At 32.8% G+C, this 27,340-nt stretch overlaps 3 protein-coding genes across 7 annotated transcripts; all 3 read right to left on the bottom strand.

Annotated features, from left to right (window-relative positions):
• Positions 1–7,484: 7,484 nt before the first annotated feature.
• On the bottom strand, positions 7,485–8,992 carry LOC8262779 (two-component response regulator 24). 3 transcript variants are annotated; one of them, XM_048376451.1, is made up of 3 exons: positions 8,572–8,992; positions 7,971–8,260; positions 7,485–7,813 (listed from the first exon to the last, which is right to left on the bottom strand). In XM_048376451.1, the coding sequence occupies exons 2-3, from the start codon at positions 8,229–8,231 to the stop codon at positions 7,628–7,630; spliced, it is 447 nt and encodes a 148-aa protein (XP_048232408.1). In that variant the 5' UTR covers positions 8,232–8,260; positions 8,572–8,992; the 3' UTR covers positions 7,485–7,627. The 3 variants fall into 3 exon arrangements, with proteins under 3 accessions (XP_048232408.1, XP_048232409.1, XP_002521152.1); XM_048376452.1 differs by lacking the exon at positions 8,572–8,992 and adding an exon at positions 8,371–8,557; XM_002521106.3 differs by lacking the exon at positions 8,572–8,992 and having other exon boundaries at positions 7,971–8,363.
• Positions 8,993–12,188: 3,196 nt separating this feature from the next.
• On the bottom strand, positions 12,189–27,106 carry LOC8262781 (CLIP-associated protein). 3 transcript variants are annotated; one of them, XM_048376323.1, is made up of 24 exons: positions 26,410–27,106; positions 25,284–25,439; positions 25,107–25,169; positions 24,916–24,984; positions 24,526–24,691; positions 24,031–24,192; positions 23,600–23,697; positions 22,639–22,713; positions 22,464–22,532; positions 22,296–22,381; positions 22,081–22,198; positions 20,045–20,143; positions 19,590–19,944; positions 17,617–19,424; positions 17,363–17,464; positions 16,450–16,554; positions 16,275–16,349; positions 16,117–16,185; positions 15,889–15,957; positions 15,621–15,722; positions 15,228–15,360; positions 13,409–13,579; positions 12,639–12,974; positions 12,189–12,524 (listed from the first exon to the last, which is right to left on the bottom strand). In XM_048376323.1, exons 1-22 carry the CDS (start codon positions 26,740–26,742, stop codon positions 13,545–13,547), a joined length of 4,347 nt encoding a protein of 1,448 aa, XP_048232280.1. In that variant the 5' UTR covers positions 26,743–27,106; the 3' UTR covers positions 12,189–12,524; positions 12,639–12,974; positions 13,409–13,544. The 3 variants fall into 3 exon arrangements, with proteins under 3 accessions (XP_048232280.1, XP_048232281.1, XP_015575957.2); XM_048376324.1 differs by lacking the exons at positions 25,284–25,439; positions 26,410–27,106 and having other exon boundaries at positions 24,526–24,708; XM_015720471.3 differs by lacking the exons at positions 12,189–12,524; positions 12,639–12,974; positions 13,409–13,579 and having other exon boundaries at positions 14,856–15,360; positions 26,410–27,105.
• Positions 12,348–12,962, bottom strand: LOC8262780 (two-component response regulator 24). Its single transcript, XM_048376943.1, has 2 exons — positions 12,639–12,962; positions 12,348–12,524 (listed from the first exon to the last, which is right to left on the bottom strand). The coding sequence occupies exons 1-2, from the start codon at positions 12,960–12,962 to the stop codon at positions 12,348–12,350; spliced, it is 501 nt and encodes a 166-aa protein (XP_048232900.1).
• Positions 27,107–27,340: the final 234 nt, after the last annotated feature.

The following is a 27,340-nucleotide window of genomic DNA, read 5'->3' as shown; positions in this document are numbered from 1 at the left end:
TTAATACTCTTAAAGTTTTACTCACATGGTTATTGGTGTGACCATTTTTATTGCTTTTAGGACCAAAGATGCTTTTGTTGTCCTTTAGGACAAATTTCTTTTGCCACTAGATTATGTTCAGTGTAAACATTGTATTTTGAACAGGACATGTGTTGTTTCTTTATGGTCATACATTATTATAATGACACAACCATTTATTTATATTGTCATGTTCTTGTATTTCACATTTAATACAAATTACTATTTTATAATTACTTAAAGTCCAATGGTTAATAGTTTTGCAACACAACTAAATTGTGTCTTTGAAGAAATAACATATATATATAAATAGAAATAGCAGTTGCTTTCATTGATTTAATAAGAAATACATCATTCTAGCTCTACTACACTAGAACTGTTAAAGGGTAGTTATCACCACTCAACCAACAAAAAGTCCTACACCAACACCAACACCAACAATTCAAATCATATACAGAAACAGCTTAAAAAATAAAATACTAACTACAGCAAACAATCTAATCTTGTAAAAATTCCTCATGTCTTGAACTATTGCTAACTCCTTTGTCGTTGTCTTCAACTTGGCTTTCAGTATAATATTTTCCTTCTTCAGCTACTTTGATTGAATCCTACCAACACCAACTCCAGAACTGGTAGCCCTAAGTTTCTCTAAGCTTGAATTCAGTCATCTCAACTCTATCAATAACATCACAGTCCTCTCATTCTCCCACTCATCGTGCCATATAAAAAAATCACAACTCGAAGCCTACAACTACAACACCAAAGATTCATTAAACATAACTAAAGGTGTTACGTTGATGTAAGGGCAACCTTAAAATTTACGGCCAGGATTCTTTTCGGTCCTTGATACTCTACAGTGAGATCGATTCCCACATGCACATTGAGAAATTTGCATTTCTAGTATTGCATCTTCAGTATGAAGCAGCTCACCTGGTTCATCATCTCCCTTTTCTGTTGCTTATAGAGGGATAATAAAAGTCTTCTTCGAGTTGTTTGATATTCTACCAGATGAGTAAGATAAAGAAAGTGATACAAAGGTTAATTTAGGGATAGGATTTCTTATAATGTCAAATTTAGGGTCCAATTTGGGGAGAATATGGTTTTAATTTAGGGGGGTGAGACCCGCTGGCTGATTGGGCTGACTTTTATAACATGGCACATGCTGAGGTGGAGAATCAAACGGAATATACTTCCTCAAATCGCCAAATCAGCATCAATTGGCCAAAAATTGGAGAGCTATCCTAAATTGAGTACCAATTAGATTCAAATTAAAATACCAGTATAAATTCGAAACACGGTCCAAAGAATTGGTACCAGTTAAAAAATTTACTCGCAAATAAACCATTAAAATTTTCAATATCTACAATACATATCCTTCATTTAACATAATTGGACCCAATATAATCAAATACAAAACAATTGGTAATGCTTCCTTAACAATTGCTAAATCTTCCTTCTTTGCTTTCTTGCTAAGCTGATACCACATCTTCATATCAAGAATCAATCAAAAGAAACACATTTTCTTTTACTTGTTCTTCGCCATTGACAACTTCCTTAACATGTTCAAATGACTTTATTTACATCATGCAATCATTTTTATCCGACAATATTGTCGTGGCTTAACCCTTCAAACTCTCTCTCTCTCTCTCTCTCTCTCTCTCTTTTCCTTCATTCTTTATCTTCTTTATTTCCTTTTCCTTTCAATTGCAAATTCTATAAGGCATGATTGATTATTGATTATTTTATTTTTATTTTTTTCCCTTCTTTCTTGTCTAATAAACACGTTGTACATGAATTATTTTTACCCATAAGACCTATATTCATAAATTCTAGCATTTAACACTGCAAACTTTTTTTTCAACCTCCTTTGATCAAATTGTGGTTTGGTTCGTTCTTCAAGTGGTGATTCTGATGGTGATGGTGGAGGGTTGTTATTACTAGGTTGGGGTTGCACATAGGCAGGAAATTGATACTCTCATTAGATTTTATTAGAAAATATAAGGAGTTTCAGATTTGTTGAGAAAGAGAGAGAAGAAAGTGTAATGAAAGATCAAGAATTGGAGCAGTTGTTGTAGTGATGGTGGTGGTAGTGGTTGAGAAAGAGAGTGGAATAAATAATTAGAGATTTGATAATTAGAGTTTTGAAATTGAGATATAAAGTAGAAGATGGATTTATGGAACAGAAAAAGACGAAGAAAAAGAAAGATTGTGAACTGAGAAAGAGAGAAATAAAAATGTTCTTGTTATTTGTTTTTGGGTAGTTTGGAAATTGAAGTTTGTAGCTGGATTGTTAAAAAAAATAATAAAGGTTTCTAATTGGATTTACCAACAAGATATTGTAGGAAAATTTAAAAAAAATTGGACATTACGATTTGTTGAAAAAAATAGATGTATGGCACTAAAGTTTTGTCACATCAGTTCTTTAAATTTTTTAACTTATATTTACATTTATTTGTTTAACTACAGTGGATTCTATTTTTAGAAAAAATAATATAATTATAACATTTAGTTGAAATTTATAAAATTTATTTATAAATTTAAAATTTATATACTTTAGTGAAAGTTAATTTAGTATCTATATAATCAAATTTGTATGGAATTGATTATAAATTAAAATCTAATAAAATATGTAGAATTTTCAAATGAACTCCACATGAGTAAGTTAATATATTTCATAACATTAAAATATCTCTTTCAACTTTATCATTTTCGTTTTATCTTATATTGTATATTTTTTTCTCAAATAAAATAAATTCTTTTATGGATTCCTATGCAATAGGGCAAATGTGCTCCTCCCTAAAAATATTTGGGATAAAAATGTATTTTTTTTCGTTCAGCTTTTCCAACTATAATGTGAAATTGCAATCATATAATTCATATCTAATGGTTATATTTTGGATTAATTACTATTTATTTTTTGAATTTATACATAAATTATAAGTCAGACCGATATTTTATTTAATATATTAAAAATTTATTTTATTTATTTAACTAACTAAATATTTCTTACGTAAAAAACATTTGTTATATTCTATCTATTCATATGATAAAATTATTTTAATGGGTCCCACAACTATACTGACTTGCTAATATATCCTTTTATTAATTTGCTATTATAACAAAAGCTAAAGTTGTTATTCTTCTTTCCAACAGCTTATGTAACTAAAAATAAGTACCTTAACCAGAACGCTCGTAACTTTAAATCAATGATGTCCAAGCAACAAGATTTGGCTCCCTCCTTCAAATTCCATCCTCTGAAAAAAATCAAGTGCACACGCATAGGTTGAAACCATCGTATTCTATGAATATTACTCCTCACACTCATTCTATCAAGCAAGTTGCATGCAATTCTCATTCGACCCAATTTTGTAGTCTTACCAATTAACTCATTCGCAACATGAAGATGACTCTGAAGACTCATTTTTTAAAACATGCTCATGAATTGGTTTACCCAAATTAAAATTATCTGTATAGACAGACACAAACATAATAACCAAAGGGAAAGTAAACCCATTTCTTAATGTTTCAATCCTTCTCATTCTAACATATAATTTAATGGCGTTTTTATAGTATTCTTGAGAACGATTAGCTCGCAAGAATGAATTTCATAAAATATAATTAGATCTACACTCAAAAGGGGTTGTCTCAAATACTTTTTGTGCATTACAAACATATCCGAAAGAGCATAAATAAATATAATAAAAGCAGCCAATAAAGTAGAGGAATAGCTAGAAATGACAGCGAAATAAGTCTGGATTCTTTTATAGTATGCAATAGTACTGCGATGTTGAAGAAGGTGCCTAAAAAATCAAGAAGTGCATGATTATTAGAAGATTGATGATATTATTTAAAGTGGGTTTAATTGCAGTGGAGAATAGAGATTGAAGAGGTGACAAAATAATCTTTTGATACGTTTCTATTTTAGTAGATTTTTCCACTTTTAGTTTGTTATCTGTTAGAAAAAAAAATTAAAAATTCAAGAGCATATAAATGAAATACTAAGAGTCTTTTATAGCTTAACTAAGATCTCGAGTTCGAATCTTAGATATGCAACTGCATTAAAATTTTTAAGGAAATATTTTGTCATCTGTAAGAATTTTGTCCGGCATACTCTAAATCAAATCTAGATATGTACATCAAAAAAATTAAAAGAAAAATGAAATGTGACGAGAGATAGTGATAAACAATGGTTATACAAATCCTTTGTTTTTTTATGAATATCATGTATAATATTCAGTAATATTTAGGGATATTTTGATTCTTTTAAAAATATTTAACAGAGATGTTTTTGCTATTCCTAGCTAAGGGAGGTATTTTTAGTTAGTTAAATATCAATAAAAGGAATTTTTAATATAGTGAATGAAATGCATGTGCTGACTACTGAGTTAGGTATAAATTTAGGGGTGAATAGTAATTAATTCTTATACCTTTATTTGATAATTTAAACATTAATTAAAAACTTTGAATACTTTGATATGATATTGAAAAAAAAAAAGAACAACAGAATTCTGACTTCCATGATGCAAAAATTGGTTTGAAGTTGAAATATAGATTTTTTTTTAAGGGGAAATATAAATTATTTGATTTTTTTTTTTTTTTTTTTACGTTTCAAATTCAATTTCAAAACGTGGATTTCTATCAAGGGATTTATAAGAGCAATGATTATGTTACAAGAGTTTAAGCCTCTGATTTCAACATTAGATTCGAATATATGTCTTCTCATTATTAATATTAATTAAGTAAAGCTTGTTTCAAGAAGTAATATAGAGATAAATTTAATTTGATATTTAGGCAATCCACTAATAAAAAAAATAAGTATAAAAAAGTAAAATGTGATTATATTATTTTATAATTTTTAATTTGTAAATTTTACAGACAAAAAAGGGTATATAGTACTGTAGTTACAGATCATGATAAAAAATATATTCTAATATTAAAAGTTTTGATTCACAAGAATTTAATTATTTTTATTCCGATTAATCATTATTATCATATTACTTATGTGTTGATAACGTGAGTTTAAAATTTAACAACCCTAATTTTATTATCTAATATCAAATCAATGACTTTTTAAATCGTAATTTGACAATTAAATAATAAAATTAGAAATTATTAAATTCTAAACTAAAATTATCAAATAAAGATAATATAATAATAGTTATTAATCAGAGTGAATATGGTATTAATTCTTACAAATCGGAACTTTTTAGCTGCAAGATATTTCTGTCACGATTTATAACAACATACATTTCTTTGTCTAAAAAAGAAAATCATATTTTAAAAGTTATAAAATAGTAAAATCACAACCTCTATTTTATTACTTTTCTCGAAAAATTAACAGAGTGAATTTGTAAATTAAAGAAAAGCATATTATATCTTTCTAATAAAAAAAAAAGAAAGCATATTTTACACCAAGTTGCAATAAAATTAAGAGTCTAATTAACATATCTATCTCAAAGTTTGCCTCAATTTTAAAATTTTCTTATACTAAAAGAATATAACAATTTGGGATGTCGACTTTGCTTTATGTTACAATTTAACCCTCACTTGAAATGATGTATGCCTTGGTAGTCATTTAGCTGAGTTGTCTAAAAGATGAAACGCATCGTTTGAGTAAAAGAAAGGCATACTACAAAGTCACATTATGACATCTTTTTAGAACATACTACAAAAAATATTTCGATAAAACTTAAACCCAACTCGGCTCAAGCGAGAATGAGAGTAAGAAATTGAAATCCTCGGTGACATTGTGTTCCTCTTGTGCATGCCTCGACGGAATCACAAGAAATGCAAGTTGATTCTCAAAACCCAGGCAACTGCAATGGTCACATATTGAACTCCCGCACTAATTTAAACAACAATTCAATTTTGGAGATTCAGTCATTCTAACAAACACCTTTCTACAGATTAATTATTACCTATTGTATCGCTTCTACCTTTTACCAAAAACAATAGGGATTGGGACCACAATGGAACTCACTTCTAACATTATTTACTCTTGCCTTTCCTGAGATTCAATTTTCAAGATAGAAAATGATTAAGATAAAAAAGCACAGTTAAGAGGGCAGTGGAGCTTGGAGTTTTTATTGTCTTCCAATATCTTAGACAACGACCACGTTTTGCTTTTGGCAATCTGCTGAGTTTTTAGAATTCTAAATTAAAAAAAAATTCAATAAATTATTCCGTGGTTTAACATATTTTTATTTTAGGTCTGTGGTGTATCTTTTGTTACTTTAATATCCTGTGAATATAACCGTGAGCAAATAATAATCAAATTTCACTGCATTGTTAGCAAGTGCTGACGTGGCAGTTAAAAGAACAGTGACTATTGCGTGTTAAATCAGAATTTTCTCATAGTGTTATGCAATTTGGTCATTATTTGCTAACAATCATATTAACATAGGACTAAAGTGACAAAAAGTAAACCACATACCTAAAAAAATAAAAATATGTTAAACCATAAAATAGTTTAATGAGGTTTTTTTTTTATTTTTTTTTTATATATCTATAATATGACCTTATAGTAAGCCATCCTTTTATTGAAATTGCACGTTCCATTTAAATTGAAGATAAATTGTAAGACAAAGTGAAGTTGATAGACTAAATTGTTACACTTTTTTAGTATAGGATTAATCTAATAATTGTAGTAAAGTTTGGAGTAAATGGGCTCATTAAACCATATAAAACGGTATTTCAACACAAAATGGTATACACTTTGTAAGTGTAGTTAATTTTTATTTTTATATCAAAACACATTTATTTATTTATTTTTATATCAAGGATGGGAATATTCTAAAAAAAAAGGAGTTAATAAGCAATACACTAAACAACAAGAAATAGTCAGCTACTTACACTTGTGATAAATACAAAAACTCAACTAATACATGAAAAATGACTCTAATATGACACTACACAATTATTAATATCTATAAATAAAAATGTGCATGTTATTTGTATTTTATCAAAAGCTTAAAGAATGCTGCAGGGAGAAAAGAATCTCAAAAGAGTGCTAAAAATCCTTTGAGGATAAATGTTAGTTGAACATAATCTTCTGTGCATTCATGTGAAGCTGAGCCTGAGAGCAGAAAAGCATGCTACTGCTACTTTTGGTCCACAATGAGGCTTCAAATAGCAACTTAATTTAGGCTTTGAGGGCTATGACAAGACTCAAACCTAACTCAGCTGCACCTAAATTTTTATTCATATATTATTTTTTAGATATATAGTTGCAACTTGCAAATCTATCTTTAATTTAGATCAAATTCTATTTCATCCCAACCTATAAATACACTTTTCAACTTCTTGCTCTCAAATTCTTAAAAGAAAAAAATAAATTATGAAATTTAAGTATATTTTTTTTTTTTTAAATTAAATTTTAACTCGAGTTCGGATTTTCGAACTGAAAGTTAGAAACTTTTAGCAATGATTTTGATAGACATGTTGAAATTGTAGCATAATAACATAAGTTGACAAAAGAAAAAGACCATGTTATTGAAATTTGGAAAACTTTACCATGTATCTTGCACAAGCTAGCTAAAGAAATTAATTCAAGAAGAAAACTAAATACAATGAAGACAAAAGTTAATTAAGTCTTTCTTTTTCCATATGACTATGAATGTGAAGCATTGTGGTTGATCTTATGGAGAATGGAAATGAGCTTAGCACTTGTCAAAGGCTTTTCTTGATAATCATCCAGTCCTGCTTCCATAAATTCTTGTACTTCTTCTTCCATCGTTCTTGTTGATACGCCTGCAATCGTGCTACGTATGCCCATGGCCCGGAGTTGCTTTGTTGCCTGTCACACAATTAACAGACTAAAATATTGTTAGTAACATAATAGTCTGACGATAAGCCTGTATTGTTTAGTTCGAGTTTGTGTGAATAAAAAAAAAATTGATTAAATTAGGTTTAAAAATAACCCAAAAGATAAAATGCATATTAATTGATACTACCTCAATACCATTCATGATAGGCATATCCATGTCCATGAGAATGAGGTCAAAATTTGTGCCTGAGCAATGGATATCAATTGCTTCTTTCCCATTCCTGACCTCCTGATTTTCTATACCAAGATTTTGCAAAAGCCTCCGGTGAATTATTCGATTTGTGGTATCATCATCCACAACGAGCGCAGTCATTTTTGTTCGAGATTTCTGGTTTTTGCTTGCTGTTGTCGTTACCATTTTGTTTCTCTTCCTAGCTTCAAGCTCCATAAACTAATAACTAAAAATACCCTTCTTAGCTGCACAGCGACAACAGACACAGCAATCAAAGAAAGCATATATTGAATACTCAAACGAGGGAATCATAAGCATCAAACAAGAAAGAATTGGCATGGTAATCATTATTAACTTCATCTAGCAGGTAGCAGGAGTAGCTAGTTTTGAACATCTTTTTCCAGTCAAAGAGTGTTTGTGAAAGAAAATGAATATGACAGAGTACCCAAGTGCATTCATCTCTCTATTTATGAAGTTCTTGAATAAGATATATAATAAAGTTTTGTGGGTTTTGGAAAGAGAAAAAGAAAACAAAAATTAAAAACTGATTACTGACCAGGAATTCTGCAGGACCAATATCGAGCAATGAGGATGGTTTTCAGTGGATAAATCGATGGAATGATTGCTGTAATTTCCATGACAAGAATTTGACGAGTTTATAGAAAAGAAAAGAAAAGAAAAAACTTACTCTTACCCAATAATTGTTAAGATATGGAAAAGAAGTATCAGTTGGATTGTGTTAAAGAATCACAAGATCTATAAGATGTGATTTTTTTCCTCATTTGTTGATTGCCATAATGAAGAAGTTTCCATGGAATCTTTGAATTTTTTGCAGGAAAAAGGATAATAGTAGTGCACTTTAACGGCTGCGTGTGTTTCTTTTGTTTTCTTTCTTTTCACTTTTGCATGTGTTTCTTTTGTTCACTGTTATTACATGTATATATACCACTTTCTCATTTTCTGGTCATTATTACTTGTAAAAATACCCTAAAACTTTCAAGTTCAATGGAAAAGATCTATGTTGTATTTCCATTAATTTAATTCATAATTTGAGCAGATCTTATGCTTATTTTGTAATAATCCCAATGCAAATTACATAATCTAGCAATGCTATCTGCTCACCATTTTGGCTAGAAGTGGCATGCCAATAACCACAGCATTTTCCATAACTTGAATTTAATTAATATCACTAACTCATCAATAAAGTCTGACACACATTGCCTTTGAGATCCAAGGTGAAGTCCAATAGATCTTTTTTCTTTTTTGAGCAAAAAGAGTGGATATCTTTCTTTACATTCTCATATCTCAATCTTATTACTAATTAGCTAAGACATGGGCTGGAGTCCAATACATATTTAGAGTTAATCTAGACTGTACTGAATAAAATCTTTACAGGTGGCAAAACACTCTCATAAATTTGATTTCCGTATTCTTAAGATTAAGGAGTTCAATATTTTAATTAGTTGTGGTCAAGATTATATATGTGCATGCATGTTGATTTGTGGGGTTATTAGATATAACAATGATCACTATATGGTTTGATCTCTCAATTTAACCTAAACATTTTCTGGTTGAAAAATGAATAAATAAATAAAAAAAGAAAAATTGTTGCTGTTTTTGGGGGTTATATCATTCTTATGCAGCAAGCAACTGCTAGATATGTTTTGACTCATAACTTGGATACCTAGAAAAACCAAATCAGATAAAAGATTGCATTTGCGAACTAGAATTTCTCTAACCCTCCAACATGTCAAAACAATCATTTCGTTCAAGCTGTTAAATGAAACTTCTTAAAAATAGATTATTAATTCTAACACCTTCCTCCAGGTCAATGCTTATTAAATTTGAAGTATTAACAAATAAAAATTCATATTTTATATAAATAATAAAAAGATAACTAACAATCTAGACCTTTGAATCATAGATGTTTTAACATAAACAACTATTTGACTGAAATGCTAAATGATATTTTGAAAACACAAGAACTTTTCTATGTCAAAGAATTAAATACTAATCCTTTTACATATGCATCATCTTGAAGGTTAGGATAAAACATTGTCTGAATTGAGCAAATAATTCTCAAAAGATGAATACAAATATTGGTTGGTTGGTTGGTTGGTCAGCAACGTAAGCCATGAGAGAAACACAATATCAAGATATCTTATGATTACGGGTACACTTTTTTTGTTATTCTTTTTTCTTGAGTAGACTGGCTTTTGTCTTGTACATATGCAATGTCGTCTTCTGTAAGGAGTCAGGCTTATATGGGACCTGAAGGGCCCCTTCACCTTTACATGGCTGTGTTTATCCGAATTGAGTTTTAGGCCATTAACATGTCTTTGATAGCTCAATCATCACAGCAACTCAGGATTACATTCATTTTCCATGTCGAAATTCACCCAATATTTATTTTATTCATTATAGAAGGTTTGTAAAAAAATAAAAATGATATGTGTTTGATATAAGCAATGGAAACCCGTAAAAACACATATTTGTTTTACAAAATAATGCAGAACCGCAAGAATAAGCCAACAGAAGAATTAAACATATGGATTGACAAAATAAAAGGGTACCATACGAAAAGGAAACTAAGCATGCAACCATGAGTTTATTTGCAGTTTATGCATACACAATTCTTTAACCTAAGAGAAAATGGTAAAAAAGAAAAACCTAATCTCATAAATTGCAAATAAATCGAAACAGGATTTTGCCTTTAAAAAAAAAAAAAAAAAGAAAAATGGGGGTAGAAAATGGTTTCTAAACCGCAAATTCATCAGGTGAATCATTAAAAAAAAAAAAGAATTCATAAATGCAAAGCAAATTAAAAAAAGAAAACAAATGCTAGGTAGAGAAAATTGTGAAAGAATAGGAATGGAAGGGACCAAATATAAGAGTTCTGAGTCACAATTCTACGGTCAATGAGAGAAAAGGAAACTGCTCTTTGACAAAAACAAAGAAAAGAAAGAGAAAAGCAATTCATAGTTAAGTTAAAGAATAAGAATAAGAAGATTTGTGTTAGGAGTAAAAGAGGAATACTACCAACCCTTTTCTTTTATTAGTTTAATTTATTTTACTTTCTAATCTAATAATTTATTATCTATTTAACAAGTTATATTTTTATTATTCTTAAATTAAATTCAAATAATAAAATCTTAAATTATAATATGTTGTGTATGTGAAAAATATTTATTTTTATCAGTAAATAATTTTATTTTATTTTTTATGAAAAAATTATAAATTTAATTTAATTTATTAAATAAATAACCAATTATTAAATTAATAAATTAGATAAAATGAACCAAAGAACCGTATATTATTAAGGGTAAGTTCGTAATTGTTTAAATAGAATCCAAATGACAGTCTAATCCTCGTGAAGTCACGTCGTTTTCGATATAGTGTTAGATGCTAGGCAGGGGCACACTAGTAAAAAGGGCGGGTTCCTAAGTCAAAAATGGTAAAATTGCCCCCTGAAATTGAATTGCAATGGATAATGTTTCTCACGTCTTGCCTTTTATTCTATTACTATTGATATCACATCATATTAAAGCCATTTAATTTTTCCTTTTTTTTTTTAACTAAATAATTTATATTTCAATTTTATTTTTATTTTTTCTATCTTACTAGAGTTGTTGCATATTTTATATTTTCAAAAATTTAAATATATGATTCTTATTTCTTTTAACATTTTATAAAATCTAAAATATTTATTGCTATTTAATATTTAGATTACGAATTCATACTTTAGGTAAAATAGTTTATGAGTTGGTCATGAATTTATTTAGATAAATTAGTATTAGAGTTTGCAACGATTGTATTTGTCGGAATCCAACCTATTTAGGGACAATATTCGACTACTGATCCACTGCGAAACTGTCCAATTACATTACACTAATACCTAATATGTTCTAAATCTTGATTTATTCCATCAAAAATAAACCTTCTTTCCAAAACTTGAAAGGTATGGTGCGAGTGCTAACATTTATTTTACATTTGAATTTGATGCAAAGACGTGCATAAGATGGGATTAACCACAGTTTGATAAATCTTGAACAATAAAAGCTTCGAGGAGATCATGAGACTATGATGTATTTTTATATATTATCCTAAACAGTCTAAGTAGAGAAGAAGAAAGAAGAAAAAGAAAGAAGAACTGAAAGTGATAGACACCCAGAATAAGAGAACCTGATTTTATTCATACTATTGCTGGTAATGCTACAGCCATCATGGGCTTGAAACATAGCATAAGAAAGGAAAAAAAAGACTGAAAATGGTAAAGGTTTTTATTGATTTTGGGCATATGCAGACTCCTGTATGCATAAGATCCATGGTTCTTTAAATCTGGCCATCCATCTGCATCAGCATTGGCACCAGCCTCTCAGGAACTAACGGCTTTTCAAAAACAGCGTCAGCGCCAGCATCCAGAAATGCTTGCCTATCTCTTTCCCTCGAGGAACCAATCAAACCTGCAATCTTTGAACATACCCCCATTGTACGAATATGCCTAGTGGTCTGTCATATCAAATATCAAAGACATTCATGATACAGAAAGAAAAAAAATACAGATACATGTACATAAGTTAGTAGATACTTGATTGCATCAGATTGCTTGGGATCATTTATTACCTCAATTCCATTCAGGACTGGAAGCCTACTGTCAATGACTATAAGGTCAAATAAATGACCAGAAGTAAGCAGGTCTATTGCAGCCTGTGCAGTCTCCACAGCCTGAGTCTCAATACCATAGTATTGAAGCATTCCCATTTGGACGAGCCTGCAACACCTATGGTTATCAACCAAAAGTGCAGACATTCTGTTCCTTAAAGTCATAGCAGGGAATCTGATCACATTTGGATCTTCAGATGCGCCTCCTGCTCGCATCGGCAATCTACCATTTCCTGTGTTCCTTCTATCTGCATGTGAGCTACCAGAGGCAATTGAAGGAACCATTGTTTCTCCAAGCTGAAAATCGAGTGCACAAGACAGCAACTAAGAATTCCAAGCAATTGATTTGTGGCATTTAATGCAGTTCATATTAGTTCATACACTTGATTAAGGATCTCGTAATACATATATAACTTAGGAATGAAAATTTCTAACTAATTTTGAAGGAACATCAAGAATTTTGCTGCGGATTTGCAGTGTTCTCTGAATCTGAACACAATCTTTTGTTTGCAAGTCTGCCTTGGGCTCTTGCTTAGAAAGGATGACTTGAGCAACAAAAATGAACATGATGCAGGAAATAGACTACTTTATGGCCAAGGCCAATGTAAAATCAATCAGTTTCTCCTTCCCATAATTAACACAACATTAAGTTCTTAGAACTGAGGTATAAGCATTTCGACTAAATACGATAATGATTAATTGAAGAAAACTATGGAAAATGGAAAACATACCTAATAACTCAAGCTTATGCAATAATAGACAGCACTCAGGACTTGCCAAAGTCTTCCAAATTTAAGATGAGTATTGATGACAATCAAGCGCCTACTCATAATCTTATATAGAAACAGAAAAGACCATTGTTTCCAGTCACTTGAGAATTTCAGGGGGCGGATGTGATGACACTGCAAAAAAAGAAGATCACAGAAATCAGAAAGTGAGACTCGCGTCGCGAGTTGCTGTGCTGAAGGATGCACATAATCTGATAGATAAATTTTCTTCTTTTTTCTCTCAGTAATGTCTCAGATTTGCTGAATCCTTGTCATTAAATTACACAAAACTGAATCTCTAATGATCATCGCTTGAGAATGCGTGTTTTGCACGCGCGAACTTTATTTTTTCTGACCTTGTTTTTATGCATACCAAGTGCATACATTAAAAATCAGCATCATAATACTAAGCAAATATTATTTGTTGAGTTTGCATTTACCTTCTGAAGTTTAAGTAATTCATTGTTTGTATATTTGCCAGAAGTCAAATCTTTTCATTCATCTTATAGAATTAGGAAAAAATGGAATTCACATAATAACATGGAAGGATAATTGAAACATAGTTTCCATATTTGCTTAGGTGTTAAATTTGAACCAGTGCAGAGCATATTGCTGCTGCTGCTACAACTGATTAGATTAGTCTGCTGCCAACAAAGACAGCAGTCTATTGCCACTTCAGGTTATTGTATATTTACGTGATCACTATGCATTTGTTTGTTCCTCACCTCTATACCTTCACCAAGTATATCAACTTCTGTCACCAAAACAGCATGACCATTAAGTACCTTTCTAGCCGTAAGGGGGCATTTTAAGGAATTTTTCTCAAGGATAGTTCAACTTTAAGATCATCTGATTCTTGTTATGGTGAGGTTTAGGAATGCCATTTTCAGCTTGATAAATGTAAACATTAAGAGCATATGCTTTTAACATTTTCAGGGTTCAAGTCAGAGAATGGACTCAGTTGTAATTTGTTAAGACATAGTCTGTTAAGAGTTTAATGATCTTTTTTTTGGTTTTAACTGATTTAACCTGCAGTAAATAATTGGTTTAGAGCTGGAACAAATAAGAGTGGTCCCACATCCAGACCGTTAAGAACTGCCCTTCCATACCCGAGCAGAAAATAACAGTGTCCCTTTAAGGAGTAAAGCTTTTTTCTGGCATTCTTCTGATTACAAGAATAGTATCATGAATGCCAGGCTCAAATGTGTTCGTATTATAGATACAGCAGTAATATTATTTTCATCATCCTTTGCGGTTAACAACAGCAATAAACTTTAAACCTTGAGAATTATATGCAGGTTAGTTAACATTTTATTGTAAAATTTTTTTCGTGAATTATTTCCAATGAAAATAAAAAAGTATAAATGCCAATTCCATTACTATAATATAAAGTATAACTTGTTCCTCAAGGTAGGGGAAAAACATTTCTTTCTTCCATATTGCTAAAAGACTTTTAGAAATATCAATTACAATAATATTTGCAAAAATAATATCTGTTTCCCCCTAAAAAGCAGCATTCTTCCCTCCAAAACCAAACAACGGCAAACACGAGCTATAACCAAAAAATAAAAAAAAAATAAAAAAACGAGGGGGAGGGGGCAAAAAGAATATGAATAAATATCATCTAAGCAGAAAAAGACACGTGACAGAAAAAGAACCTCTCTCGCAAATGCATTCACACAAATATACATAATACACAATAACGGATAAACTGACACCCCAAACTCACAATTACATCCTCAATGCAAACCAAACTAATCATGGCTAGCTTCTATTGCAGTACCTGTTCTGGCCTGCGATATCCGATTGGCATAAATGGTTACCAACCGCAACTGTGTACTGTTAAGCCCCTCCAAGTACGGCAAAAATGCTTTCCCAAGCATAATATAAATATCCACCAGGCAGAAAACAACAGTCTGTATAACCCAACAAACAAGAAGTTAAAAGAAAAAAACAAATTAGAGTGAGAAACAGATTAATGAAAGAAAAGCCAGAAAAAGCATATTTGGATATAGGGAGTGAGTGCATTTGAGATGAAATTTGATGATAAAGACTACTTGTATAAAACGATGGACAGCAATGACAGATCAGGCATTTTTCTATGAACATCAGTAATTACCACTTGAAGAGTAAGAAAGATACTAATTAATACACAAACAGAAAGCATCTCTATTACCTTACGAACATCTGCACTCTGGTTTCCAAAAGCTTCAAAAAGGGCAGGCAAGAATGATGGTAGCTGAGTCATTAGTTCCTCCTGCGAGAGCCGGCCCACAAGCTGAAAGGAGAAATAAAGGGCTCATTATGCATATCCGTGATTCAATATCAACACAATTGTGAGTTGTAGAACATTGGATGATTAAAATGCGAAGTATAAGCCATATAATAGAAAACAATGTTGCAAATTAGTAATTCCAACTTCATTTAATGATTCAAGGCAATACCTTTGTTAAACAGTTTATGCATGTCACAAGAGTTTTCTCATCTTCAGTAACCAATAAAGGAACAACTACCTGCAATATCAGTAATCAACTTCATCAGTTAACTATACTTAAAAAAAAAATTAACAAAAAAAAAAAAAAAAAGAAATATTCTTTTAAATCTTTAAGATGTTTAAGTGATCTGAGCCGTCAGAGGCACATGCATTTGCATTGATTTTCAGAACTACTTACACTCAAACATCTGAATGGATCATACTGAGACAAAACAATGCTCAAGCAGTGCTCAGCTTCATTAGAAACCTGAACATGGCACAAAAAATATTTGAGACAATAAAGCAAAGCAGCATAACAAGTAAATTAATAATAAAAGAATTCTTTTAAAAGGTTACTTTTGGAACAACATCCTTCGTAACGTGAAGCAACTTCTCAATTACAACCTCTATGGAATCTTCCACCGCATCTTTCTGTAAACATGGCAACAAGAAAGGAATACCACCAATTATTAATGAAACAAGAACTTCTACTAGAAGTGAAAAAAAAGGACATAAAATTAATAGAACATACTTGGTTTTTGAGCATTTCAATAATCAATGAAAGAGCAAGTTCCCGGATTGAGGACTCAGCATCATCCAACACCTCAAGTACAGCTGTCAAAATTTGATTGAAATACTGCAAATGGCAGAATAACCATCAGCATAAAATCAGATACGCAGGAAAATATCATATAGTAGCTATCAATTCAAAAGGAGAAAGTGAATTATTCAGTTCAAATAGGAGAACAAATTCACCAAATTGGAAAAGAAAAGGCATAAATCTTATATATCAAAGAGTAACGGAAATTAAAGATGAAAAAAAGACTGATAGTTACCAAAAACGGTATTTGATGTGCTTGGAAGCTCAAGTTGTTTATAATTATCTAGAATTCTAGATCTCAAACAAAACTTGTCTTAAAGAAGTGAAAATAATCTAGTAGCAATAGACAAAAAGATTGATCGGTAAGAATGCAGTCAAGAGATAAAACTCGAAATCCAAGTAACTATTAATCATAGCCCTTTATTCTAGTTATATGAAGCAATACATTTCCCAAAGTAGCATAAACGATCAATATTATAAAAGAGTTGCATAACAGAAATAGTTTACATTGTGCAAAGTAGATGTAGTGTCTATAAAAAATTCTCCTCCACAGGACTGACTTAATTAAGACTGATAGCATACTAGTTCTCCTACATTGCTTCTGACTCTAAATGACATAAATTTAGTATTTTATATAAAAAATATAAAACTATTCAAAATAAAAAAAAATCTTGCAGAATTCAAAATGGAAGCAAAATTCCAAGATATAGATGCTTAAATTTGAACAGTAACAACTTTTTTATGTAGAGTCAATAGTAGAAGTGTGTAACAAAAGATGGGGAGAGAAACAGGAATAAGACATACTGTAACAACAGAGGGGGAGAGAAACAAAGATAAAACATACTTTAGACCATACAGAATGTTCATTAGCCATAGATGCTTCAATTAACTGCTGAAGTGCACCACGCTTACTTGCTGTAGGACTCTCATCGTTACCATTGCAAACCTACAAAAAGAAGGTGGTAGATCTTTACAACTTGAAAAACATCAGTTTCTTCCCACAGAATGTAATAATCATATCCTAATAAACAACTTTTTTTTTTTACACTTATTCAGTCATAGCTAATTACTAATGGAGAATGAAGTTGCGGATCTCACCAGGTGAAGAATTTGGGGAATGCTAGGACCTGAATCTGGCAATGAGTTGATTCTTACAGCTGCAGGTTTATGTTGGTTAAGTTCCATGTTAATTGAAGCATCATTATCTTGCCCAAAGCTTTCAGCATCCACCATGAGTTCAGAAGTCATCAGCCCATTGTTATCTAGACAAGGAGTAGATAACCCCTCCAAATTTAAGCTATGGTCCACATTTTCAAGACGGCCAACACGGGATACTATGTTCGGTGTGGTGGAATTGACCAAATAGGTCAAATCCCTAGTCTTTGAACTATGAACTTCAACATTAGTAATGTTCTCAAGATTCTGATACAAGTTCTCCTGAGTTTCATCAGAAGCTGCATTACCAATACTTCCAGTTATCAAGGTTGATTCTTGGGTAGAACTCCACTTCCTGCCACTTTCACTGTCAATGGAACCAGCAGAGTACCTTCCAAAGAAATGACTCTTTTTTGGCAACCCAACATATCCTTCCTCTGAAGATGTTCCAACAACATCAGAAGGGTCATAAGAAGACTTAGACCGCTGTCGCTCTTTCTTACTTTGCAAAAAGTTCATCAGATCCACTTCAATACGAGGAGTATACTGTTTAAGAGCACGTCTCAAGGAATTCTGTTCTTCAACTGACAGGCTAAGAATAAAATTAAGAACAGCTGTTGGATCGAAGTGGGAGTAAACTGAAATAATGCATGAAATAGCCGCCTCCTTGAGCTTAGTATTTTTGTCATGGGCTAGTGGAGTCAACTTAGCCAACCACAATTTTAGAATGCCTGTATTACTAGAACCTTCAGAGTTCATAGCATGCTTGTTAAAGGAAGTAATAGCAAACTCAATAACAGCCAATTTAGCCTTTGGAGATCGCTGTTCATCTAGTGAGCGAAGCAATGCGGGTAAGAGAGTATCAACACTATAAGTTTTGCTAACAATTTCCAGAGTAGTTGAGCAAGGTTGCCTGACTAGTTCTTTGGGGTCAATTAAACGTGAAAAAACATGGGGCAAGATCCTTTCCATGTAACTTTCGAAGGGCTTTCGGCAAGAGGGAATAATATCTGCAAGTGTTGAAAGGGCCGCTTGTGCAACTTTGTGGTGGGGGTCATCTAAGTGCTGGAAAAACAACTTCATTACCTTCTCAAAATTCTGGACTACTTCCTGAATACCTTTAGGGCCTTGCTGCAGCAATGACCGGAGGTAATTAAAAGCAGCAACCCTAGCATTCCAGTCAGAACTTGGACTAAGTCCTTCACTCAGTGCATCAGCGAGAGATGCAGGACCTTCCACATAATTTGACATCTCACCAAGAGATAGTTGGCTGTCATCGAAACTCCTCCTCCTCCCAGCAGACATTCGTCCAGCTGCATGCTTTCGTAAAAGTGGCCTCTGGAAATTGGGAATGTGACTGTTATGAGAATCCCGGTAGTTTACATCTTTGTAAGGCAAATCAATATACTGCCTGTCAGTGTGTGAATGTGCAAAACGCCTAGCCTCCCTAATGTCATTGTTCTCTTCAAAGGAACTTCTTTCGTGGAGTCTTTCAGAAGCCCTCTTAGCCGTGTATGATGAAAATGCTGGCAGAGATTCAGCTGCCGCAGTACTTTGATATGATAATTTAGCAGAATCTTTAGAAGCCTGAATTTGTGTAATAATATCAGATAACACCAAGCCACCATTGCGGTTACTACCTTTGCTGATGCTAGTTGTAGTTGATTCCAAACTTAAGGAGCTTGTGAGATGATTAGAGGCTGGAACAGTAGCCGGGAATGGTGGATCACGAGATGATGGAGGGTCAACTCCTGTGCTAGGGGCAATAAAAAGAAAAATTCAGCCGCTCAACAAATGATTCAAACTTTAACTCACTACTCATTTCCACAGATATATTACTGCATTATAACCTTCACAGTCAAAAATTGATTTCTCTTATGAAATGAGAAAATTTCAAAGGCAAAGTCATGCAATACCTAGATCCAAACTAGACGACCGCAGAGTTGAATGATTCTGTTTGTCAGATAATTCCAGACCTCTAAGCATGCTCTCAATCGCAGTGACCTTCTGTTTGCTTGCATGCAGTACACTCTCCAAACTACGCTCAGTACCTTTACCAAGTCCCTTTGTTTGAGACAGCAGGCCAGAAGACAGAGATGTCCCAGAGGACAAGCTTGATGTTCTATCCATGGCAACAATTGCAGAGGTTCCATATCCAGGCAAGATTGAAGGAGCAGATGCTTGCGAAGTAAATGACAATTGTGCACTTCTATCTCGGAGAGAAGGAGAAGCATGTCGCCTATGCAAGCCCCCATCCTCTTCATTAATAATCTGCAAAAAGAAATTCTTTACGATTAAACAGAAAAAATCCCAGAAGATAAAGTGGATTAGATACATTCCCTGGATTTTTTTAAAAGAAAAAGAAATATACCCGTTGAATAACAGGATCAAAAGATGAAAATAAGCGGCGGGAACGCTCTGGCCAGGTTTTTGCAAACATTCTGTAGCACATTCTTGCAGTTGATCTTACCTGCCAAGTTACATCTATTAAGCACATTTATTATACCTGAATAAACATCACTTAATAACATATGCAGTGATTAGAAATAGAACAAAAAAAGACAATACATCTCCCAAGACTCCCTACTGATACATCACTATTTTCAACTTTGTAAGCATTTAAAAGAATTGCAGAAGGCTTGAGGAACTGCAAATCAGAAAATTCACAATGCGACTCCATCAAATCCACAAAAGCTGATAACTTAGAAAAACTATTATTCAGAGAAAAACATCAGAGAAAGCAATACCAGTCAAACAAAAAGACACGATGAAAGCCCCTTTATGACTGAAAAAGTAAATTCGCATTAAAAAGCAAAAAGTTCAAGGAAAAATGGAATGCAAGCAACAGCTAAAGAACTACAAACTGATTTTGTGCACCAAGACTATAACTTCAGTATCTTGGGTTCCTTCAAATGATATCACATGGAAAACGACCACAGCATTTGATATGATTAAATATCACTCCAGATTTAGTTTTGACAGTTTCAAGAAAGTTTCTGCACTCTTCCACAGTTTAATTAGCTGCCAAAGATAACAGCAACACTCAGAAGTTCAGAAGGACTCTTAACCTAGAAGAAAAGTTCTCATATTTGCTAGTCCTAAATACAGAAGGCTCCACATGTGACATGCTGCAACCACATAAGAGGCCACACAAATTTCTGCAGTATCCAGACATTACACAGTAGCAAGCTTACAAACAGCTGAGCTCAGTATTTGCACAACCCTACATCTCCTACCAACTCCAAAATCCCTCACATTAGTCTGTCCAAGCTGAACCTCACATGTTCTACGAAAAACTAGAAAATATTTTTAATTATTTTCTATAGCCTCAGGAGACTCTATAGTCCTCATGATTCCTGCAATAGAATACTAGAATTTAAGCAGTATCTCCAAGCTGAACCTTACATGTTTCATGAAAAGCTTAGAAATGCTTCTAAAACTTTTTTTACAGCCTCACAATACTCTACACTTCTCATGACTGCTACAACTAAATACTAGATTAAGCAGTTGCAGGTAAGTTGAGATACACCCTCCAAACTAGATATTTAATCTTCTAAATTTACAAAACAACCTTTAGAACACTATCAATTCATGCTGCCCTTCATTTTAGAAGCAGAGCACCATTATCAAGCACATCCCTGAAGCTCCAAAAATCAAGAGGCTTTTTACTTATAGAAATCTAGAGGTGTTTTCTGGAAAATTTTCTATAGAAAATATTTTTAATCTTATTCAATCTTTATCTTTTGCTATTTATTCTCATACCTAAATGCCTAGTTCAAACCCTTGGTTTCGGTGATTTAGTGTAATCCAACAGATAACCTTTGTCTTCTAAACTCAGTGGACATTGAAACAATCCGCATATTTATTTATTTTAATCTGTATTTCTTTCTTTACATATTTAAGTATTCAAAATTATCACTTTATAAGGGTTCCACAAATAGATTTTTAAATATTCAAAAGCTCACCTTTTATTAATTCATATACCTATAATAAATCTTATCACTAACATTTATAAATGACAGTAAGAAAATATTTTCATTATTGCAAAAAGTGTTTTTGGTTTCTTAGTTAGGAAATGGTTTTCCATTTGCTAAACAAATAAACACAATGTTCTATTTTTCTAAGAAAATGAAAAACCAAACTTTTTAAGAATACTGAAATTAGAAAACAGAAAAAATATTTTCCACAAGTAGATAGCCCCTAAAGTGCTCTTAGCAATGCTTCATTACTAACAAAGCAATAATAAAAACTTGCATATAGCAAAACATACAAATTTTAAATTTTGAATCATAAAACATGAAAGTGCCAATGTAATCACCATTGCACTTGAATGAGAAAGCCAAGAGAAATGCAAAGCTACCTCTATTCACAGACACCAAAGGGTTGTAAGATTCTGAGCAAATATACCTCACTCATAGCATCTGCAACGCAACACCTTATCATATCTTCATAAAGATCAGCCGACCTTTGTATTTCTGGAGCATCAGGCCAGTGTTCTAGAATCAATAGAGCATATTCACAGCATCTGCAATACAAAAGGAGATAAATAAAAAAATTTACGAAAATAGATAGTAACACCACAAGCAATACTTCTAGATAGAAAAGAAGTCAAAGAGTCATACCTTGCCCGAAGTATCGCACTTCGATCATTCTTTGCACAATCAGCTATGCGAAGAAGCACACGGCCAACTTTGCAGTTGCGCAACATCTGAAACCAGAAAAGGATGCTATCAGGGAACCACATCTAGAAGCTCAATTGTGGGAACTGAGTGGCAAAGAAAAGGCATTACCGTTTTTATGCAGTTATCTGCAGACTCTGCAATTACAAGTACAGTAATCACAACCAGCTTGAAAAGGACCTGATTATCATAGAATATATTAACAGAACTTTTTGAGTACATTAAACATGATAGTCAGGAAATTATTTCTCTATGTGCACAAGTAGAAGTAAAAGAAGAAACTTACAGGAATAAACATCTCAGCACATCCCTCAAAATCGCCCAAGAGTTCCTTCGACAAAAAGCACAATAGATGGCAAGCCTAGGAGAACAAGAGAAAAATTTAATAAGCAAAACTTAGAAATGGCCTCAGGTTCCTAAGGAGCATTAAGAAAATAAGCAAGTTCCTTTACATTCAGAAACATCAAATATGACATGGAACAGCAGTCCAAAATAGCCGTGGAATCTTAGATTTGACTTTTCTTATTTCCTGTATGGCTAGATACATAGAATTTCTATTTCCTATTTGTATTAGCTTTTCTCCTCATTTCTTTAGAATTTAGATTTAGTTCTATTCCTAATTTAATTATAGGAATTTAATTCAGTGAGGCTGCTTCATTTACTTCCCTAAGAATTTTAGTAATCCTGATAATTTTGGAGTTTAGGACTAGATTTTGGGGCAGCAGCTGTGCCTGTACATATGCTTATTTAAACAGTTTTTTCATCAAATAATATTCTATTTTCACTCGATTAAAGTTTCTGTTAAAGCTTTGCTGTGTTTTCTTTCTAGAAAGAGTCAAGTGCTAAATCTGCTTTCAGTTACCCACTACGTCAAATTGCACCGTTTCTTCAGAAGCCAAAAACTTTACCGCCTCTCCAAATAATTCCAGAAGAAGTACAATAACATAACATCAATAATTGTTGTCCATACTTGTGTTTTTTTATTTAGCACTCAGATATTTTAACTTAGCATCCTTAATGAAAATTGAAGATTGAAACTACCATAAATCATTTTGCTCCAACAACCCCAAAAGCCGTGTTTAGCAGGATCATCTCTAAACTAAAGGACGCCAGCAATTTAGAGGAGATCAGTATGAATGCATTTTAATACGCAACTCATGGACAGACTATGGTTATGCATTGATCTCCTCAAAAAAAAAAAAAAAGAGACAATCTATGCACCACCAAAAAAATAGAACCTTAATTACCTGCTTCACTATGCTTGACCTCCGATCAGATAATTGTGTGCTTAAGGGGCTAACAAGTTGCTTCAGAAGTCCCCGAAAACATGGGTAATCAGCAGCACCTGATATGAAGAGACTATTAATATCCTTTTCTAGCAAAAAAATATATTAAATAAGAGCACAGTGCATTGGGAAGGCCCATGCCAGATTCCTTCCAACATGCAAAGCAGGTTAAAGAACAAAAGAAAACAGAAGGGGACAAGTCAAAGAAAGCAATAATGAATGGGCTACAAATCAAAACAAAAAGGCAAGTACAGGAAAGAAAGTGCTGCTTGATATTTCAACAAGTACTGATATATTTGTTACACTGATAATATTAATATTATATTCAAGGAAATAAAATAAATACACACATGCAGAGTGTACATAATGACAGAGAACAAGAAAACACATGCCTCCTAAAACAAGCCCTTCAATTCTCTGCATGGCAGCAATGCGGATAGACCAATCCTTTTCTGGAACAAGGGTAGAAGCGACTTTCTCAAACTCCCTAATTAGCTCTTTTTCTGAGTAAACCTTAACTGGCTCTATGGGTTTCTCTGTGACATCACTTTCTCCTGCATATAAGTAAATAGCAACTGAATCAACACAAATAACACAACTAGTGCAGTCTCTCTCATTTCTTCATTGCAGGGAAAGATCTTTCAAACATAACTTCATGCTGCTGCATGAAAAAAAGCTTTTGCAACTAGCACAATGAAAAAAAAAGGTTCTTACAAAAATCTCAAATATACTTTCATCAATTAAAATAAATTAATAAAAACAAATAAGGATGATCATTAACTCCACAGAAAACAGAAGCTTAGAGAAGAAAATGATAAAGTGATGCTGAAGGATTAGCACACTCGCATGCTGACAGTCAAAAAAACATTTGAGAGAAGGAAGCTAACCTCCAAAAAGAGACACCTCTCTTGTGGTACTCTTGGCCTTTGGACTACTCCTTTTGGGGTTAAGGTTCATAGGCTTCATCTCTCCAGTAGCAAAATTTCCAGTAGGTCCATCCGAAGGGCGCATTTGAGGTTCAATCTTCTCTAGCCTAGCATTAATATCTTTCATCTGCAATCACATTTGTACTAAAGAAATTTAAAATTTACAGAGAAAATATTGAAACCTTTTATATGAGAAGCAATGGTTACATGTAAACTGATTTAGAAAAAATTATCACACAATACTACATTCAGCTACAACCATGGCAGGACCAATCTACATTAGCACATTAAATAAAAATGGAAAGAAAAGATAACTGAAGAAAGCAACTTTAGTGCTATTAAGATAGTCACCATAGACATAGGAAGGTGATGACGCTGAAGCTCATCGCGAAACTGAGGCCCTGCCTGCGAATACATCTCCTGAAAGATATAATATTGGATTAATCTTAACAGAGGCTCATCTCCCAAATAAACAAGGGAAACACTTCATGCTGTTAAGCTAATAGCCTAATGAGTAACGACCAGATCACGGTAGCACTAACCTCAATGCACAAGATAGCAGCTTCCCTGACACCAGGATTTGGGTCATTTAACATCTGCAAAATCTGAAAACACAAGAAACTTCAAATGGTTAATATGTCTTGCAAAAAAGTTAATAAGTAAATAAATAAACAAATCTCACAAAGAAAAGAAGGCATTCACGCATCATTTGATCATACAGGAGGGAGTATAGCTCGCTGAAGAGGAAGCTCAGTAGAAGAAAAAAGACCAATGGCTGATGTGACAGTCCTAGCAAATTCTTCTCGAACACGCCAGCTCTTGTGCATCCAGGCATAGGAGCCAGCTCTCTCAACAATGATTGTTGGTGAAGATACCTGAAACATCACCATCTACTAATTTAACTCCTTTTCCTGGTTTTTCTATTCCATACTCTAAGCAGTACAGTCAATGTGTCAAGAAATGAGAATCATGGTTAACTTAAGCAAAACCAGACATACATTTAAATAAATTGTCAACCCTAACAAGCAACACCATGAGACACTTCCTACAAGTACTAAGACTTATATATAACAACACATGAAAAACAGGTTTCCAGTTATTCAAATCACAGACATGTGAAAGCGCGCAACACGCAATCTAGCACATACATATAAGAATGATGTCATTCACGTCTCTAATGAAACTCTAAAATCCAAACAGAAAGTTTGCAGTGACCTTGAACCTGAACAAGAATAAATATACACAGTACACTAAAATCACTTGCACCCAAATTGATGAATAAATCAATCAGCATCAACTGCATATATATATATATATAGTCACAGCATTCTGAAAAACAGAGAATCCCTAAACCTATACTAATGAAACATTAGCCAACAACAGTTATTCACAAACTAAATCTGTTCTAAAATAATTGGTGATTGAAGATGTGCTTTGCATGCATGCTTAATAGGAAAACAAAAATGGTAAAAACAAATAAAACGATACCATCAGCAATGATATTACTGTGCTCTAAAAGAAAATGTTACATTTAAAATGAAACAGCTTGTCTAGAATGAAAAGGTAGCCAAAACGCCCAAGTCCCAAGTAGAAGAACTACTGATTTAAAAAATGAGAAATCTAAATTTATTTTGTGAATGTTGGAATTCCAAGTGGTTATTAGGCTGGTATCAGTGCAGTCAATTCAACTCTAGAGAACTGCAATTACTGAATCAGTCAGTAATTAAACCTCAGTTCCTTAATCATAACTATATATTGCAATAATAACAACTTATATTAAAAGATAACCGTAAATTAATTACCAAAAAGAAACCTAAAAAGAAACATTTAAATAAGTATAAATACCTCCATCAAAGTTAACAAGAGGCGTCTAGCAGCATCTCTCACTGGTTGTTTAGCATCACCTAAGCGTTCAACAACAGCAGGAACAAGACCGTTGAAATGCAACTTGAAATGTTCACCAGACAAAACAGCAGCAGATGCTAAAGCCATTAAAGCACCCTGAGATACTTTAAAATTATTATCTTTTAAAAGATCCAAACAGCAATCAACAAGCGATGTCGTTTCTGTTGAACTCAAACTCTTTCTAGATGCTTCTAGTAGTTGATACAGTCTCTCTACTCCTGCCATTCTCTCCTTTGTGTCTTTTGCACGCGCCAGTTCTAACGCTTCCTCCATTTTTTTGCCACTGGATCTGGTGCCCCGCTGCTCAGATCTGACTCCTATTTAGTACCAAGCGACGAATGCTTAATTTCTTGGATTAAGAGATAGTTGATTAATATACAAGTGAAGTAAAGTAAGCGAGAGAGAGAGAAAGAGAGATTTGGCGACGATGTTTAGCGGAGAAGCGTCGCCAAATCGAAATTAAGAAGAGAAAACGGTGGTTTTTCAGAGAGAGAAATTGTGATTATTAGATTGACGGAGGAGATGATGTTTGTGTGCGAATGAGAGAGTACTCTTTACTAGACTCTCTTGTGGTTGGTGTGGTTGAGAAATTCGCCATTGAATTCTGAGGTAATTTACGGAGGTGTGCCACTGGCGCACTGTATCACTGTTCCGTAGTTACAGAGTAGAGTAGATTAGATTAGATTGTACTGCGGGTGCCGTTTTTGGCGGGTTGCCCCGGGCTTTTCCGGGTGGGTTGATGTGCATTTTTAGTGGACCACGATTTACGGATTCGGACCTTGTGGGTATAGTGTGGGACCTATCTTGTTAGGAAAATAAAAAATAAAAATCCTGCAAATATTTAGTAAGAAAATTTTTGTCGGTTTAGTTC

Source organism: Ricinus communis, chromosome 7, assembly GCF_019578655.1.
Source record: "Ricinus communis isolate WT05 ecotype wild-type chromosome 7, ASM1957865v1, whole genome shotgun sequence".
NCBI classification, from domain to species: domain Eukaryota; kingdom Viridiplantae; phylum Streptophyta; class Magnoliopsida; order Malpighiales; family Euphorbiaceae; genus Ricinus; species Ricinus communis.
The sequence above is the reverse complement of the archived record's forward strand: the minus strand, read 5'-3'. Positions and strand labels throughout refer to the sequence as shown.

Bases quoted from the DNA above. Each gene is read 5' to 3' on its own strand.
- LOC8262779 (XM_048376451.1), bottom strand. From the start codon at position 8,231: ATGGAGCTTGAAGCTAGGAAGAGAAACAAAATGGTAACGACAACAGCA. The intron at 7,814-7,970 runs GTAGTATCAATT...ATTGTGTGACAG, and splicing joins CTATCATGAATGGTATTGAG to GCAACAAAGCAACTCCGGGC.
- LOC8262780 (XM_048376943.1), bottom strand. From the start codon at position 12,962: ATGGTTCCTTCAATTGCCTCTGGTAGCTCACATGCAGATAGAAGGAAC. The intron at 12,525-12,638 runs GTAATAAATGAT...TTGATATGACAG, and splicing joins CAGTCCTGAATGGAATTGAG to ACCACTAGGCATATTCGTAC.
- LOC8262781 (XM_048376323.1), bottom strand. From the start codon at position 26,742: ATGGAGGAAGCGTTAGAACTGGCGCGTGCAAAAGACACAAAGGAGAGA. The intron at 22,382-22,463 runs GTAATGCCTTTT...TTCTGGTTTCAG, and splicing joins CAGATAACTGCATAAAAACG to ATGTTGCGCAACTGCAAAGT. The intron at 15,361-15,620 runs GTAATAGAGATG...TGGGTTATACAG, and splicing joins AGAGTGCAGATGTTCGTAAG to ACTGTTGTTTTCTGCCTGGT.